At 46.5% G+C, this 13,074-nt stretch overlaps 1 protein-coding gene across 4 annotated transcripts in view; it reads left to right on the top strand.

The window, feature by feature from the left end:
* STK24 (serine/threonine kinase 24) overlaps positions 1-13,074 on the top strand; it is a 123,344-nt gene that overhangs the window by 89,027 nt on the left and 21,243 nt on the right. For all 4 annotated transcript variants that reach the window (XM_045444605.1, XM_045444610.1, XM_045444618.1 and 1 more), the window contains 2 exons: positions 9,598-9,706; positions 10,008-10,165. In XM_045444605.1, coding sequence (XP_045300561.1) covers positions 9,598-9,706; positions 10,008-10,165 — 267 coding nt within the window. The remainder of the gene's footprint in view (positions 1-9,597; positions 9,707-10,007; positions 10,166-13,074) is intronic.

Raw genomic sequence — 13,074 nt, 5'->3', positions numbered from 1 at the left:
AAGCCAGTGCATTCGTCCATGGAAGTCGTGAAGGATTTTGCTTGTCATTATCTTACATAAGAACAGTTTGTTAGCTTGTCTTCCAGAACTGGTTTTAACTTCCGTGGAGCTGATACCCCATTGCTCTTCCTTATTTCAGATGGTAGTTTAGCTTCCAAAATATGTGTGTCACATTTTCATTTATAACTAATTAGAATCAGGAATTTGAAAACTTAAAAAAATTGATTTCAGGAGTAAGACAGGCAGGCAGAGGAGGATGATCACAGAACAGTGTCACGTGTCAGAGCCGTGGCCAGACCAGGCAGGAGTGCACACTTGTGTTCTCGGGTGCACACTCAGAGCCCTTGCTAGCGCTCACTGCGCGTGGATGGAGGAGCCGGCCCCGCACCCTTGGTCTTGTCCCCTGCCTGGCCCGGACCTCCCGTGCCAGTAGTGGATGCCAGCCCATGTGCAAGAGAGTGGAATCTAGCGATCGGTTGATTTCCCAGCCGTGGTCTGCAGCTTGCTTCTCTTGGTAGAACATGGTCACATGTTGGCCTCTGACAAGGTGCTTACAAATAACTAGTGAATCATAAGTATTGCGTAGGTTGTCCTTGAAACACAGTATATGCAAAACAAGTTTTTAAAAAATGGACACAGTGGTTTTAGCACTTGACATCTTGTCCCCACTGTGGTCGCACAGTGATACCTGTGTCCGTTGCACTCTTTTCTTACCTGTCCTGGAAGGGCTGATTTTTGGGTGAGTGGTAGTTTCTGGGACAGGCCTCATCTACCATTTTAGTGTTAGTAGGTGGGTCCTGTCCGGTGGACGCTTGGAGAATGATGGGTCTGCCGTTCTCCCTGCCCTCAGAGGGATTGCCGGAAGAAGCTGTGTGTCGGGTTACAGTCTTAACATAGGTTTTATCCACTAAGGAAAGAAATGTCCTGTGGTTAAAGGATTTCTTTTTTACAGTGGGAGTAGGAGTTAGTAGTTTTGGGGGAAGGTAAGCCTCTAAAACTTGATGTATCTCCAAAGGTATTATGTACCCAATTTTATAATATCACATAATGTTATAAACCATAAAAGCAATTGGTCAGAGTAGTGTTCAAAAGGAAGTTTCCAGAAGATTTTTTTTTAATGTTTATTTATTTTGAAGGGAGAGAGCAGGGGAGGGGCAGAGAGGAGGGAGAGAGAAAATCCCAAGCAGGTTTCGCACTGTTGGTGCAGAGTCTGACTTGGGGCTCGAACCCACAAACCGCGAGATCGTGACCTGACCTGAAATCAAGAGTCAGATGTTTAACTGCCTGAGCCACCCAGGTGCCCCGCAAGAAGAAAATTTAATGTGATATCAACAATTCTGTTAAAATGAGAAAAGCAATAGAAGAGCCAGATAAACTGTTTTTACTTGCTTTGCATCTTTTCCATAAATTCACACATGGCACAAAGAGCTTTTCATTTTTGACTCTTCTGGGAAATACTACAGGAATGTAGAAAATTTTCTCATTTTGTGTAATTAGATTTACTGTTACCTTGAGTGCATCTTGTTTGTGACATACATGAAATTGTTTGCAAGGACTCTTCCCTCCAATGTGGAGACCTTCAGGATGGCAGTTCTGGTCTCTCCATGCTCTGGTTTATTCATTTTTAAGGCCATGGTAATTGAATTTATTTAGTGGTAACTGTCTTTGGAAATTTGAAGTCTGTGAAATTTTAGACATTACAATTGGAAGGAGGTATAGAGCTCTCCATTTAAAAAATATCTCCTATATTAGGGCTCCTGGGTGGCCCAGTTGGTTGAGGGTCCGTCTCTTGATTTTGGCTCAGGTCATGATCTCATGGGTCATGGAGTTGAGTCATGCTCAGCGAGCAGCCTGCTTAAGATTCTCTTGTGTGCTCTCTCTCTAAAAAAAAAAAAAAAAATTAAAAATCTCCTGTAGTATCAGTCCCAGCAAACTGCCATCCACCTTCCACATTAATGGTCCTGGTGACAAGAACCAGGCACCCTTTGTTGGACATCCCTAATCATCTCATTTTAATTGATGGGCAAATGGAAACACTCAGAACTTTGGTGTCCCACCTAGCAAATACAGCTGGACTTTGGGCCTCGTTGTGTCCAGTGGCAAAGCTTGTGGCCTTCCCTGACCCCACATGTCCTTCCTGTCCCTCTTACTTTATTGTACCTTTCTCGTATCTCCTTGCTGTTGGCATGTCCCCAACCTACAAAGATGAGGATACTTTAATAATAGGATACAAGAACTATTTTTTTGAATGTTGAAAACCATTAAGATTATTTTGAGAGGGTCTATTATTTGTTTATAAAAGATTTTAAGAATGAGAATATTGTAGCATATACAGTTTGATACCGTATAGCTGAATGTATGGATTTGGGGCATTTCCCTGAAAAATTAAGCTTTTATTAAGTGTCTCTCTTCTGTTAAGAGGCATAGTGCTAATATATGTATGTGTGACTTCGGAGGACCCCCACAGGTAGGGTGTGTGGAGGGAAAGGAGACCAGGCAAGGACGGGGCTGTGCCACCCCCAGAGCATGAAGATCTTACTGGCTCTTTCTTTACCTTTTGCCCTCCAGATGCCTCTTGTCTTTTCATGCGCTTAGTAACTGAGTCCGCTTGGGCTGCCATAACAAATTACACAGGCTGGGGGCTTCAACAGCAAACATCAATTTCTCATAGTTATGGAGGCTAGGAAGTTCAAGGTCAAGGCACAGGCAGATCTGGTGTCTTATGATATGAGACAGATTTCAGCATTTGAATTTTGGGTAGAGGGGCGGACACGCAGTTCAGTCCCTAACACTAATGAAAACTAAGGTTTCAGTGTGGTCACAGGTATACAGCTGTCTTTCTGTTAACCCCTCCCTGTTCTTGGCCACGGGCATGTTGAAGTGTGTATGCAGATTTTGTTTTTTGCTGTTTCACTCTGCATTGTGGTTAACAGGTCTTTTTACTTAGGCTCTGAGATATTAGTTAAATTTCTCTCATTGTATTTTTTTAAGTTTATTTATTTAGAGAGTGTGTGGGTGAGCAGGGTTGGGAGGGTTGGGAGGGGGGCGGCGGACAGAGGGGGACGGAGGGAGAGAATCCCAAGCAGGCTCCACGCCTGACTCGGGGGCTCAAACCAACAAACTGCGAGATCATGACCTGAGCCTTAATCAAAGTCAAGAGCTGGACGCCCAGCCAGCTGAGCCACCAGGCACCCCACCTCGCGTTGACTCTTAATGACACTTTAGCCCGGGGCAGGAAGGTGGCCACCTGCCTTTAAGATTGCCTTTTAGCATGTCTGATAGTTAATTTTGGGGGCTTGCTTTTAATTCTGGAATTGAGGTTCCAGGTAGAGGCCGGCTCCAGGTTAGGATGCGGGACAAAGAATTGCCTGGATGTTCCCTGGCGGGAAGTGGGGTGTTTTGGATGTAGGTAGGGAGCTGTCTGGGTGCTGAGAGGGCTTCCTCAGGTCTAGGCCACTGAGCCCTGACATACCAGTAGCGTCAGCTGTCGGAGCCCAAGAGAACTGCAGACCTGATCCTCTCTTGCTGTTCTGTACATTCAGAGGGGGCCCAAGAGAGGAAAGTGACTTTGCCCCAGGCTAAAGATGGTGGCTTCAAGACCAGGCTGAGATTTCTAGTCTGCAGCACGGCCTATAAGTAAATCTTGGGCTTTGCGGATGAGACGAATTAAAGGACACAACCGAAAGACTTCATTACTTCAGCTTTTGTTAACACAGATCTGCTCTTTGTGAATTACTGAGAGGCTGGCCCGTGCATGAACTCCCGGTCCTGTTGTCTTTGCCTGGGCATCTCTGTATCTGGTGGAAAATAAACTGATGCTGTTGGAGCATGTGTGTCCCTTGGAGACTTCTCTTCCTCTTTCCTGGGGATGCATCCTTTTTGACTTTTGAAAAAAAATGCAATTGATTTTAACCTGTTAGAGCAGTAAAATATGGTATCTGGCATGAAGAATAGTATTAGACACAATATGGCTTAGTTTTTTTTAAGTTTATTGTTATTATTATTTTTAGTAACCTCTACACCCAGTGTAGGGCTCGAACTCACGACCCTGAGATCGAGTCGCATGCTCTTCCCACTGAGCCAGCCAGGTGTCCCCAATGTAGCTTAGTTTTTAAGAGTCATGAATGTTAGAGTAAAATAGGCATATGTTTTATTTTGAATGCATATGTGTGAAAGTGTTCAACCTGTTGAATTTTTTTTAATTTGAAAGATAATTAAATAATAAATTGAAATTAAATGTTTGTAGGATCCTAAGCAGACTCTGCGCAGACAGCAGAGAGTCTGATGTGGGGCTCAAACCCATGAACCGTGAGATCATGTCCTGATAGATCATGTCCTGATGGAAGCCCTAGAAGCCACTGTGAGAAAACGCTGGGTTCTAGTTTGAAAACCAGTAAATGTAGATAATTTCTCAAGCTCCATCTTCTTCTGGGGTGCCGTGACTTGTGAATGTAATGGGTATCATGCAGTTAAAGACTTTGTAACTTAAAACGGGATAGGTTTCGATTGAATTCATTTTTCATTCAGATAATATTTGTTGTGTGCCTGCCATGTGTCAGGCCTTGTGCTGGCCCCTGGGAGTTAGTGCAGTGGACGAGGCAGAAGGCAGTCCCACTGGCACGAGCCGTGTTCTAATGGGAGAAGATGGCTTGTTATATTGTACGTGGGAAAGTGCCATCAGGGGAAGAAAGCCAGCTGGGGTGGATTGGGAGGATTGGCGTGAGGATTAGGCCTGGACGGCCAGAGCCCAGAAGATCTGTAGGTGGTTAGGTCAGTCTGTGCTGCAGGAGAGCATCAGGGATGGGCTTGGAGTCTAATGAAGAAGGAACTGTGCTCCACAAAGTAGTCACTCAATCAGGCAGAGATGTTTGACAAACTTAAAAATGAATATGCAACATGATTTTATTTTACTTTAATTTTTTAAATATTTATTTGTGAGCAAGCGTGAGCGGGGGTGGGGCAGGGAGAGGTGGGGACAGAGGATCCTAAGCAGACTCTGCACAGACAGCAGAGAGCCTGATGCGGGGCTCGAACCCATGAACCGTGAGATCCTGTCCTGAGCCGAAGTCGGACCCTCGACTGAGCTACCCAGGCACCCCATGCAACATGGTTTTAAATGATCAGATGGTGTATTCATTAGTGTTAGGCCGAGCTGCTGTTGTAGTGGTCCCCAAACAGCATCTCACACAAGAGAGAAAAGTACAGTTGACCTTTTAACAACATGGGTTTTAACTGCACATGTCCACTTACATGCCGATTTTTCTTCCTAGACAGGACAGTACTGTAAATGTGTTTTCTCTTCCTTACGATTTTCTTACTACCATTTTCTCTGGCTTATTTTATTGTAAGAATACAGTACATGATACACAGAACATACAAAATGTGTGTTAAGGGACTGTATGTTATTATTAAGGCTTCCAGGCAACAGTAGTTAAGATTTTGGGGAGACCAAAGCTGTATGCCGATTTTCAACTACACAGGGGCCGGTGCCCCTAAACCCCTACTTTGTTCAAGGGTCAACTCTCTTTCTGTCCTACATGTGGGGTCACTGGGCTCCAGTCCACATGGTCATCAGGGCCCTGCCCTGGAGGGTAGCTTTGCCATCTGTTACCCATGGCTTCCTGTGTCTTCGGTCACTGTCTTCTCTGGCTGCCAGTGTTTTCAGGGCCGAGACCAGGAAGGGGCAGTCGCTTCTGTGCATATTCCACGGGTGAGAACTTAGTCACCCGGCCAAGCCTGCTGAGCTGCTGCAGGAGCTGGCACGTGTGGCCTTGTTGGGTGGCCGTGTGCCTGGCAAATCGTCTCTGTTAGAGTGGAGAGGGGAGAACAGACCTGGGGGAGAGGGAGTTCAAAGTCACCCAGAGATGAGACTCCCAGAGTTTTTTCCTGGGAGTCTTTCTTTTATAAAGATTATGTGAAGAGTGCGCAGTCCTCCTAATGAGAGAGAGCACCTTGTTTATATTACTTGGACATGTTAATGGTGGAGGGTGCTAATCTAGGACTCTGAGAATTTCGCCAGGTCTTCCCCACCAGTGAAGAACTCTGGTGCAGAGAACAGTCGAATACCTTTTACAGCGAACTTTGACACCATCCATCGATCCTCTCCCTGTAAATAGACTCTCTTTGTCCCCTTCCCCCACTGCCCCCCGCCCATGGCATATAAATCATTGGTGGGTAGTGTTTAGGTCAGATTTAAAAGGGCATGGCCAGACACACATTAATCAGAGAGCCAGCTGCTAATGATTCAGGGGAAGATTTTTAAATTAGAAATTAAATAAGAAATCTCTGTTCTTCTTATCTCACCTTGGTGGTGACACCAGGCGACTTTGCTGTTTCTTTCCTGAGACTTGATAACAGAGGGGAGGTGGTAGTTACCTCCAAGTGGCACCAAATGTTACTGATTACCTGCTTGGGTAGATACCTGCGGGAGGAGGGAATGGAACCCATGCTCTGAGGTGGGGTTTTGCAGGACTGGGTTACCCTTGTGCATTCCAGTGCATTCCGGGCCAGCAACCCTGCCTTCCCCTGCCCTGTTCTCCCGGGTTACCAGAAAAGTGCCTTTTCCTCTTTTTGAGTCTTAAAGATGTCTCTGACCCGTGAAGACTCAAATATATGTGGAGAAGACAGACCAGGCAGGCTTTTCAGATTGTGTTCTTTGGAACAGTAGCTCTGATGTGTATTTCTTGAAAATAAGACTCTTGGCCAGATAATTGTGGGGGAAAATTAGGTTCCGTGGAACAAAGTATGCAGCATGCTACCTTCGTCTGAGGTAATCTTTGGCAATCGTAATTAGAAATTGGGGGGCACCTCGGTGGCTCGGTCTCTTAAGCGGCCGACTCTTGATTTAAGCTCAGGTCATGTTCTCATGGTCCTGACATCGAGCCCCACATCGGGCTCTGTGCTTAACAGTGCAGAGCCGGCTTGGGATTCTCTCTCTCTGCCCCTCCCTCACTCTCACTCACTCTCTCAAAATAAAGGAAAATAAAATAAAAAAAGGAGATTGGGATCCTCCTTGGCAGGTTAGTTGACCCACGAGTGTGACCTCCGAGCGTGTAACACGTGGTAGGACCAGAGCGACCGGCGCGTCGTCCTGTTGTGCATTGTGCACGGGGGACTGCCGAGGGGGACGGCTTGGTCCCGGCACGCGGCTGCCACTGCCAGAGTCCCCTGAGGCCCGCGGGTTAGGAGAGGCAGCCCGGCCACCCCCCACCTTCCCTCTTTCATGCACGCAAGGGGGGTTCCCGGAACCCCCAGTGGGGCCTGCAGCAGGGGTGGCCCAGCTTGCCCGATGGCTGGAAAGCAGCGCCAGTGGGAGTCCAGCCGTCATGAAGGGAAATGGGGAGCCTCACTTGCCCCCATCTTGGGCGCCATCTAACAGCTGTTCGGTCACCATCATCCGGCAAAGGCCCTGAGACACAAAAGTAGGCCTGTCTGAGAAAGGGTACGTGTGTCTGTTGGAACGCTGCTCTAGAGAGGGTCTTAGCCGCCCTTCCCTTTGGATTAAAGCACATCTCTCCCTCTCTGTGTCTTTTTTTTTTTTTTTTTTTGAGTGAATCTGTCAGCTTTAGAATTCCTTCACCTTTTTTTAGTTTTTTTAGTTTTTTGTTATTTTTAAGGTTATTTATTTTGAGGGAGAGAGAGGGAGGGAGGGAGGGAGAGAGAGAGAGAGAGAGAGAGAGAGAGAGAGAGAGAGAGTCAGTCCCAAGCAGTTTCCATGCTGTCAGCACAGACCCCAACACAGGGCTTGATCCCACGAACCCTGAGCTCACGACCTGAGCCGAAATCAAGAATCAGACCCTCAAATGACTGAACCACCCAGGCGCCCCACTGTTTTTGTTTTTGTTTTTGTTTTTTTGAGTGTAGTTGACACACGATGTTACGTTAGTTTCATAGCGATTTGACCAGCGTGTTCCATATGCTGTACTCCCCGCACGTGTGGCCGCCATCTGGCAAAGTACATCACTGTTGCAACACCACTGAGTGCGTTCCCTGCGCCGTGGCTTTTATCCTTGTGGCATACATTCATTCCACACCTGGAATCCTGTCCCTCCCTCGCCCCTTCACCGTCTTGCCCAGCACTTCCCTCCTCCGGCAGTCACTAGTTTGTTCTCTGTATTTACAGGTCTGATCCTGTATAGCTCATCTGTCTTAAAATTTACGCAGGGAAGGTCACGGGGTGGTGGCTTCCTTCCACGAAGTGTGAGGATTTGGGTGATGATAGCATCCCTGTCAGATCTAAAATGTGATTCTGAGGATTATCATATGGATAAAAAATTAACATAAATTATGAGAATTCTGTCCCTCTCTCTGATGGCACCATTATTGGTCCTGTAGGGAGTGTTAGATTGTTGTGCTGATTTGTGGAACTATTAGGTGTGGTTGAATTCCCTGCTCTGAAGTAATGGTGGACTATTTACCTTGTCTGAGCTGCACTCTAGAACCTAATTTTCCCTTTTAACAGAGGATATATGAATTTGGCATTTCTTCCTTACATCTTCATACAATTATAATTTTAAGGCATCAGTATTAATTCTTTTGAGTTTCTCACAGTAAAGGTTTTCAGAGGCGATTATATCTTATTCTTATTTGGGATAATAGACTAATATATTTATTATGTGACCAAAAAAAAAAAAAAAAAAAAAATCCCGCATCACTGGAATTGAGCCCTTTTCAGCTCTCTTCCCCCAGGTCTTAAAATTCAGATTGGAGGGGCGCCTCGCCTCGGTGGCTCAGTTGGTTAAGTGTCTGACTTCAGCTCAGGTCATGCTCTCAAGGTTTGTGAGTTCAAGCCCCACGCTGGCCTCTGTGCTGACAGCCCAGAGCCTGAAGCCTGATTCAGGTTCTGTGTGTCTCCCTTTCTCTGCCTCTTCCGCGCTCATGCTTGATCTCTCTCTCTCAAAAATAAATACACATTTAAAAAAACTTCAGATTTGAAAAGTTCTGGTGCATGTGTAGCCTCAGACGGCAGTCGGCCCCCAGGCCACGACCACGGGCGTGGTGATGACCATCGTGTGTGTTAGGATGGGGTACCCTAACTGTGAGCTCCCAGGCTTTGGTCTCTGGACTAAAGTCCCTCCCAGGCTTAGCTTGTGGGCATGACTGGGCTGACCACAGGCTTTCTCACTGGCTCTTCTTCAATTCTTAGCCAGATTTGCTTTAATTGGCAAACTCTTCTTTTCTTTGCTGCTTTCTTTACTTTTTGGGGGAGGGGTCTTTTAAATAGGTTTTAGTTGTTCAGGCAAAATGGCTATTTGGAGTGAAGAAATTTTTATTTGATTTTTAAAAAATGTTTATTTACTTATTTTGAGAGAGCAGGGGAGGGGCAGAGAGAGAGGGAGACAGAGAATCCCAAGTAGGTTCCCAGTTGCCTGCACAGAGCCCGACGCGGGACTCGAACCCACAAACCATGAAGTCATGACCTAAGTCAAAACCAAGAGTCGGACACTTAACCGGCTGAGCCACCTAGGCACCCCTGGAGTGAAGATGTTTTTAGATTTGAATATTGTTCATTTAACATGGGTATTGACTGTGTTTGATCATCTCAAACTTCTCCTAAAATGATCATTTGAGTAACTTTAATACCTCTTTTCTTACTAGTTAGAACCTGGCCCTTTAGATGAAACTCAGATTGCTACTATATTAAGAGAAATACTGAAAGGACTTGATTATTTGCATTCGGAGAAGAAAATTCATAGAGATATTAAAGGTAAGAAAACATGTTGCTTTCCATGCCTCTGAAATCCTAAGGCGGGTGGGAAGGCCCAGTGCAGGAGAAGCTTGTACTTCTTCTCAAAGGGAGGTTGTCCTGCACGTGTTCGAGGAGTGCCTTCAACCTGCCTGGGGTGGGGTGGGGTGGGGTGGGGCGGCTTTGAGGGGGATCCCACCGATCCTGCCCGCGTTGAGCACGAGATCTCGAAGACAAGAGACTGTACGTGTTCCGGAAGCACTAACGGGTGAAGCTGAGCAGCACAGAGCGTCAGGAGGTGTCTTGGGGTCTGTTTTTGCAGCTGCCAACGTTCTGCTCTCTGAACACGGAGAGGTGAAGCTGGCCGATTTCGGGGTGGCGGGGCAGCTGACAGATACCCAGATCAAAAGAAACACCTTCGTGGGCACCCCCTTCTGGATGGCGCCCGAAGTCATTAAGCAGTCAGCCTACGACTCCAAGGTAAGGGCCGACTCTTCCTGTTTTCTGGGTCCAGAGAGTTGTCTTTTGTGACCCAACCTCACAGCTCTTCCAGGTGGACCAAAGCAGGTTCCTTGAAGCAGGACGTGAAGGTAGTTCTCTCCGACCTTGGTTAGAAACAGATTTCATCTCTGTCTCCTACATCATTTAATACCCTTTATTTATCCAGCCCCCAGTTACTGAGTTGTTCTTCTTTTTATTTTTTGGCTTAAACAATGTGTGCTCAATGGTGGTGGGGACCAGAGAAGGAGCCCATTGGAAGGTAGGTGTAGCAGAACAGAGGACCAAGGTGGCCAGAATGGGTTCAGGCCTCCTAAGACGGCCAGGTAGAGGCATATGGGTCCACAGAGAGGGGTGGGGATTGTCTGTCTATAGGTGGTGCTCGAAGCCTGAGCGGGAGTGGATGAGGGAAGGGGGCCCTGGACAGAGCCCTAAGCATAGTTAAGGGACAAGCATAGAAGGAGGCTCCCACGAAAGAAATGGAGAGTTCATAAAAATGTTAAGACCAGAGTCTGGAAAGAATATGCTTTCAGTTAGTGCTACAGATTCTTCCTCTCATTATTTTTAATTCTTAGTTAGGATCATTTATTCTCAGAGGCTCCTTTCCAACAGGAGGCAAACCATAATTCTTCTTTTCCACCTTTTTTACCTGTCAAACGTCCTCTCCCAGTTTTTCCTGGGTTCTGTTTTCCCTGGTACCTTCAACTTTCTTAAACTTCCTAGTTTAGACTATAAATCCTAGGCACCTTGCCTCGGGAATCTTTGATTTAACTCCCCTCTCCCCCAGGTTGCTCATTCTCAGGTTGTACACAGAATAATCGTCACACGGTCCACAGAGAATTAATTGGTTCTTCTGAACAGTTTCTAGGAAAACAAATATTTAACTCACATACATTGACATTCCAGGCGTTGTTTCATCTTTTTAAAATGGGAGTCTTGTCAGCAGACAGTAGACTTTTCCTAGGCACAGAACCTTCCGTCCAGCCCTTTGGGCATTGGTGGGAGCCGTCAGCTGTTTAAAGAGCAGATGTTGTATCAGAGTGGCAGGTGTACCTGCTTCTAGCATGGCAGGGACCCACCTGGCTCTCTCACTTTTAAGTTGTGGTGGTGGCTGTGACTGCCATGGTCATGCCGATGGCTTTGGTAGCCACTGGCCGGTAGGTGACTGGTGGGTTTTCAACCCCTAGCGTAACAGAGCTCTGTGGGCTTCATTGTGCTTTTTGCCCTGTGGATGGATTCCCTCCATCCAGAGTCCTCTCTGCAGCCACCTTTGCTGATGGGGTCATAGCATTTTAGGGCTTGACCAGTCCTCTCTCTTTATTTTAGGCTGAGGCCCTTTTATCAGAGTTCGTAAGTCTAGATTTTGGTAGGGACCAGAACCCAAGTTTCTGAACTCATCTGATTACACCACACTGATGGCTTTCTTCTCTTCCTTTCTAGTAAATGAGCTGATCAATCACGGCGCTTGTGACTCTGGATTCAGTTCTTGTATTTTCAGTATTAAGACACCCATCACTGGTCACTTCACATTTTTTCCTCAGGGAGTGAGTGGCCTGGTTATCCAGGACCTTCCCCTTCCTCTCTTTCTTCCTCTTGCAGGGCCACTCTGGACTTTTGCCCAAGATGTGGCCTCTGGCAGCAGAGGTTTTACTGCCTCATAAAGCTTTGCCACCTTTTTTCCCCTGGAGTTCTTGTCCTGATCCAAATGCTCTTATCTGATCAGTAGGTGTGGCAGTGTTCTTAGGTAGATTTAAAGATACTGGTCTCCAGCTCTGGGGACGCCCGCTTGGCTGGGGAGCTTGAGAATGTAGATGCCACTCTTCTCCCTAACCTTTCACTATGCCTCTTACTCTGGCTTGTCAGAAGTGAATTCTTTCATTTGCCTGGGTCATAGCCAACACCTCTCAACTGGAAATCATGTGCGAAAATTACATTTATGTGAACTTGGCTTCCCAGATTTGTTGACCCAGGAGGTGTGGAAAGTGCAGATAAGGCTAATCTCTGTGTCTGAGTCTGGGGCCTCGGGGGATAACGTGACATTAGTTCCCTCCCAGTAGTTGTGGCTCTGGGCTAGCAGCTTTTGTCTGGAACAATGCCTGATTTACAGATCCTCTTCCAGTGACTGCCTCCCTTCTCAGAGGCTGGCCTGGCCCCCTGGCCGGGTGCTCTGTGCTCTTGGAGGGGCTTTGTGGTTACTCTGCTCTCCTGATACACAAACTTATTTGGTTTTTTTTCCATGGGCCCCTTCCAGTCTTCCTCAGGTGTCCATCCAGGCATTTTCTCCATCAGCCTTTGCATTCCAGAAAGGAGCGCACAGCCCCGGTGGGTGGTTCTGTTCCCATCACTTTCATTTTTGGTACACTCCCTGTTGTTCAAAGAAAGGTCTGGTTGGGCCAAGGATAGCATGCACCTGCCTTCCTGGGATCTTCATCTTACTGGACCAAAGTTTTATTAGTTAATTAACTAATTAAAATTTGTATTCGTTTTATGTATATGTCTAGAACCTTGTTTAACGTAATGACCTCTTGAACCCGTATCTTTGACTGCTTGTCATTTGTCCAGACTCCTTAGGTGTCCTGAATGTGTTTGTACACAGAGGACGTACATATAGAGGACGTCTTATGTTGATCTTAGTTCATAATCTAAGTACGACATTATTAGTTCATGATTACCCATATGTCTTAAGAGCCTTATTACTATTATTTTTAAGGTGAAGTAGGGTAGCTTGGTTTATTTAAGAAGCCTTGAGACCTAGAAGATGTGCTAAGGGAGATAACTCTGCTCTCCCATAAGGAAGCCTTTGCTTTCAACACTGAGCAGGGGCTTGGGCTGGAGAACATTAATCTTTCTCCCTCTACCGCCCCCCACCCCCCGCCCTTTGTTTATAAGGT

This window comes from Leopardus geoffroyi, chromosome A1, assembly GCF_018350155.1.
Source record: "Leopardus geoffroyi isolate Oge1 chromosome A1, O.geoffroyi_Oge1_pat1.0, whole genome shotgun sequence".
Classification (NCBI taxonomy): Eukaryota; Metazoa; Chordata; class Mammalia; order Carnivora; family Felidae; genus Leopardus; species Leopardus geoffroyi.
Note: the sequence above shows the minus strand (reverse complement) of the source record. Positions and strands in the feature narration are given on the sequence as shown.